This window comes from Lissotriton vulgaris, chromosome 11 (assembly GCF_964263255.1).
Source record: "Lissotriton vulgaris chromosome 11, aLisVul1.2, whole genome shotgun sequence".
Lineage (NCBI taxonomy): Eukaryota > Metazoa > Chordata > Amphibia > Caudata > Salamandridae > Lissotriton > Lissotriton vulgaris.
Genome location: NC_141699.1, coordinates 1,056,355,141 through 1,056,360,588, shown reverse-complemented (window position 1 = coordinate 1,056,360,588; position 5,448 = coordinate 1,056,355,141). Strand labels below are relative to the sequence as shown.

The following is a 5,448-nucleotide window of genomic DNA, read 5'->3' as shown; positions in this document are numbered from 1 at the left end:
TAATTTATTTATTTATAGTTATTTGAAGTTTTATATAGCGCTAGCTTGACCCGTAAGTATCAGAGTGCTTTACCTACACATAGTTAACAGCAGAAGGATAATATATTACATAGTAGGCAAACCACAGAAAATAATACTGCATGGGACGTAAATATGCATTGAAGCGGAGGGGGAGAGAGCAATAAAAGAAAAGGCGAGAGTGACATGGTCCGGTCACCCACTATTCTTGAGTGTCCAGAGAGAGAGGAGACTACTCGGATACAGAAGACTAGGTTGGTTGACGTTGGTCATGATAGTATTTGTTTAGGAGATGGAGTTTCAGGTCCCTTTTGAAACAGGGGAAGGAGGGGTTGCATCTGAGGACTCCAGTAAGAGCATTCCATATCCTGAGAGTGTTGCCAGAAAACGATCGGTATTGGGTGGTTTTCTTTTTCAATTTCGGAGGAATAAGAAGGAGTGACGTGGAGCTTCTTAGTGTTCTGGATTGACCTGCTCTACTCAGTTTGTTATTTAAATAGTTGGGGTCAGGAGAGTGAAGGGTTTTGTGTGTGATGCAGGCCAGTTTATAGATACATCTCCCTTCCATGGGAAGCCAATTGAGGCAGTTGAGAGCTGGAGTGATGTGATCAAATCTTTTAACTCCAGATACGAGTTGCGCGGACATGTTCAGCACAGCTCTTAGAGGGGCTAGGTGAGCCTTTGGAGTCCCTGTAAGGATTGCGTTCAATGCCATGAAGGGGATCAAAACTAGCCATCCCTGGAATATTTCAATCCTGGAATTTACCAACTTCTAAAAATCTTTTAGCCCACAAACACACACACACATATTTTGAAACATGTGCTAAAAGTAATAAACACACTATGCACCGGTCTTCACACTGATAGTGTCTGTCAGGTTCAGTCAGGTATCACCCAGGCAGTACACACACACACACACACACACGAACAGACACAGACACACGCTCTCTCTCTTGGTCTCTCCCTCTCTCTCATGTGCCTGCCACACAGGTCAGGGATGTTGGTACCCCCAGGCCTCATGGGATGCAAAGGCCGAAGTGGAACTGCTGTGGGAAAATGCCATCATAATCCCAATGTCGGAAACACCATCCTTATTGAATTATGGTCGTTTTCTGAACGACCGATGGGCTCCAAGGTGTTAGGGGTCCCTCTGACTGCTGTCTCTGACTGCACACATTGTAATGCATCAGTCGGAACACAGCAGCAGATGCGGTTCGGACCATGACCAACAAGCCATGCCATTGGTTGTGATCCAAACCGCATCATATCAGGCCCTAAATCTATACAGTAGTATCTTCACCCTATCTATAAAATACCGCCTCTAGCACTACTTCATTTTTAATACTTCTACTCTGGCCTATACACCAGCATCTGCAGCACTGCATTTTCCCAGTACCTCTGCCCTGTCCTGTACTAAGCCATGATACCTGTACTCCTATAACACTAGCATGCCTACTACCTAATACATCTACTTTTCCATACTCCTCGTTACCTTTACTCTGTACCAGAGTCTTACTTCCCCCTCCCCTTAACTCTATTTCTCCTTTACCTTGCTCCCTTTTTGTGTAATGTGTTATCTGTTTCCATGTCCGCATCAGTGCAGGCAGAGAAACAGTTCAAAAGTCTGCTCCATTTTTAAGGCTCCCACCACCTGGGAGCAGACTTTGTGTTTGCTCCCTCTTGGCAGGAGATGCAAAATGCTCCCACAAAGCAGGAGCAAATGCAGGTTTCCCTGCCCATGATGGTGCGGACAGGAAAACAGCTATGTCCTGTGAAGAGCTCCCCAGGACATAGCATGTAAGCCTTCCTAGGGGGAGAGGGTCCCTATCCCGGCATCTGTTACCTCTGTCAGCCATGCCTGCGAAATGCGTTATGGCAACATAATAATATTCAGCTGCAGTAAGAACCCATGCGTGGATATCTAACTGATAATCTAGTTGGGACGCTTTTTGTGTGTATCTATATATATAAAAAAAAATATATATATATATATATATATATATATATATATATATATATATATATATATATATATATATATACATCTATACTAATATAATAAAGAGAGAGCCCAAACCTTTGAGGAGGGTAATCTCAGGAACCACAGCACCGATCACAAGACCCAATACAGAGTTGGAAAGGGCAGTTGCAGCAGAAGGACATAGGCTACGCAGACGCCCACCATATACATTTAAAAGATAAAAGAACCATGCCAGCAAAGTAGTCCCTTGTGGGCGTGTCTGCGTTGTGCTGGGGGCGTGACAAATGCTGGAGGCATGTGGTACATTCCGCCCTTCATGCCATGTTTCATATCGTGTCCTGTGGGCATGTGCTGGGGGACGTGGGCGTGTGCGGGGCACAGGGATTATGAAAAAAAAAGCGAGCGTTGTGCCCAATAGTTCATTGTTTTTTCTTCCCAGGTTCTGTACATTCCAGGTCCGGGTGTCCACCCTGCTTCCTTTAAATACCCCTGCACCCCATAATCATAACCCACCCTTGCTCCTTAAAATACCCGAACACCCTTAAACACTAACCCAGCTTAACCCTATAAATATACCCTGTACCCCAAAACCCAAACCTAGCCCTGAACCCTATAAATACCCCTGTACCTCAAAACCCAAACCTACCCCTGAACCCTAAAATACCCCTCTACCCCAAAACCCAAACCTAGCCCTGAATCCTAATAATACCCCTGTACCCCAAAACCCAAACCTACCCCTGAACCATAAAATATCCAAACACCCCAAAACATATACGAGAGTACCCCAAAACATATACCCCTATACCCATACTTACCTTATCCAAACATTTTTTTAAAACATGCTTTTACCATTCATGCATTTACAACGAACTTCGTTGTAAATGAATGCGTGGTAAAAGCATATAAAATGTAATGCCATGCGTTATAATGGCATTGCGGAGTCATGGTACTTTCGTAATGAAAGTATGCGGAGTGATGGTATGCGGAAAGAAAGTTGCGGAATAATGGGTGTTTACCCTCCCCCGGTAAGTACATTTGTGGCACGGCAGCCCACATCTCCAGCAACATACTCATATTTTTTCACCACCGATTTGAAAAATGCACAGGTCTCTCTCATTGATGTCCAGCACTGACATACACTTTTAGACACACCTCCCGCCACAAGTTCTAGAATTGCGTACTTTAGAGCTGGGGAGCCACTCTCGAATCTCTGCATCAGTTCAATGTCCTGTGATTCCAGGCAAATCGCTTTGTCTCCCCCTGCCTACCACAAATGAATGTGTTCTTCTGTAATGTAAATTGTGCTCATGCCATGTTGTCGAAGCCCGGGATGATGAGAGAGGACGTGAGCACTTCACTACTGCATTAACAGATGACAGTTTCATTTGTTGAACCTCTCAAACCCGAAGGCTCATGGGGCATTGACTCCTTTAATTCATAGCTTATACTCAGAAATACTGATAGAGCTTCTCAAACAACTCTATAAAATCATACAACATAGGTATTGTATTTTAACAATTCACATGTATATATTTATTTTCACAACTTATTGATAGCAACATAGTGAGTGACAGAGGGATCTTACTCCGTCCTGACGAAGGAGCTTTCACAGCTCCAAAACATGTTGACAACCTAGAAAAATCAGCACATTGTCTGCATGATTTCTCCGACCCACTTTTTTAACGATACCAGACTATAACCAAATAAAATGTGGTTTTCCATAAGGTCAGGTATTTCTTAACACCACTTCATCCACCCCATACCCTACTTCACTCACTCCAATACACCTCACATAGCACTTACATTAATTGAGTGCTGCAGCGTAGTCGCCAGTCGTAGCACGCCCCGTCCCGCAGCGGGGCTTGAAGACCCCGATGATGAAGCATGACACCAAGGGCCCATTTGGTGTGTGAGGGGTATTTTAACAAACACTGTGTATTCCTTATACACAATTCCTAGCCACCTCAGAATAATTAGTTACATATTTGGTTTACAGATTATTTGAGAACCCAACAACATAAACCAGTCAGATTTGCATCAGCGCACAGCAAAATAACTATCATGACAGGGATGAAATCATAGGTAAATTAATCCGGCAGCAGCTGCATGCTTAGGGACCATTTGGAAAGCATTCTTGCTCACAACAAACACACACGTCCTCTAGTGAGAGCAGCACTAGTGTTTGTGAGATCTTCCAGAGATCGTCAAGAAAAAAAGCAGAAAATGGATCCTTTGTTTGAAAAAGAATTACTGATTTTCACATTCATAGTGAATGTGATTGGAATACTTGCCAGTGGGTTCAATGTGACTATTAAATTAATTGCCTGGACTCGGAGCAAGAGCCTGAACAGCTGTGATCTCATCTTTGTGGCTCTAGGGATCTCCAGTACTTGCTTTCAGTGTACCTACATAGCGTACTCTTATATTTCTTTCAAAATGCCGGATGTTGAAACTATAGAATACCCTTTTGAAGTCAAAAGTCAGCTCCTGGTCTGGTTTGGCACTTGCAGTTCCTGGTTCACCTCCTGCCTCTGTGTCTTCTACAGCGTGAAGATTGTGGACTTCAACCACCCCCTCTTCTACTACTTAAAACCAAGGATCCCTAAGATGGTGCCCTGGCTGCTCTTGGTATCTGTCGTGAGCACGTTGATCTTCAGTATTCCCTCATACTGGGAAGTATACAAGAAATCCCCTCAAAATAGAAATGCTACAATCAATAATTTGACTCGTATTCATGGGAAAGTCGTTATTGATAATTTGTATCATATTTTACTTAACATTTTTGGCTTCTGCCTGCCTCTTCTGCTTGATATTACTTCCATCACACTCATCCTCATATCCCTCGGCAGACATGTCAGTCGTATGAGAGAGAATGCCAGAGGATTCAGTCAGCCCCGGCTGGAAGCTCACTTTGGAGCAGCCAAAATAGTCGGATCTCTCCTTCTGGTCCATATTCTATTTTTTCTGGCAACGATTGCCTTCATGTTCGAAATTTCGACTATGTTTCAGTTAATTTGCAAGATAATCATTACCTCCTATATGCCAGCACAATGCATTATTCTGATTCTGAGACATTTCAAACTGAAGCAAGTGCTCTGCAAGTTACTCCGAACCTGGAAGTGAGGCATTCTTCCATCGTTGGAAGGCATCACTGAGGTACTGAGGTACCCAATCACATCCTTCTGCTTCCAGCATCACCTTCTGCGACAAAATAAACATTGCATTCTCTTTAATTCTCCTATGTATTTTTTTGAAGAGCATGTTTTAATGAGCTGTACTGGAAATGTGTGCCTTATCTTCTCACACGTATTTAGAATTGTGGATATTTTAGAAAAAGTTGTTGTTAATTCGGTAGTTTGCTAATTTTATTCTTTCATATAATATTGATGAATTGGTGTATTTTCTAATAGAAAATGAAACATGACTGTGGAAAATTGAGTTTGTAGAAT

General features: G+C 42.9%; 1 protein-coding gene across 1 annotated transcript; it reads left to right on the top strand.

Moving 5' to 3' along the window:
* The first annotated feature begins 4,222 nt into the window (after nt 1-4,222).
* Nucleotides 4,223-5,122, top strand: LOC147684061 (taste receptor type 2 member 40-like). Its single transcript, XM_086942589.1, has one exon. It carries the CDS (start codon nt 4,223-4,225, stop codon nt 5,120-5,122), a length of 900 nt encoding a protein of 299 aa, XP_086798715.1.
* The last annotated feature ends 326 nt before the right edge of the window (nt 5,123-5,448 follow it).

Excerpts from the sequence above, each read along its gene's own strand:
- LOC147684061 (XM_086942589.1), top strand. The coding sequence starts at position 4,223 with ATGGATCCTTTGTTTGAAAAAGAATTACTGATTTTCACATTCATAGTG.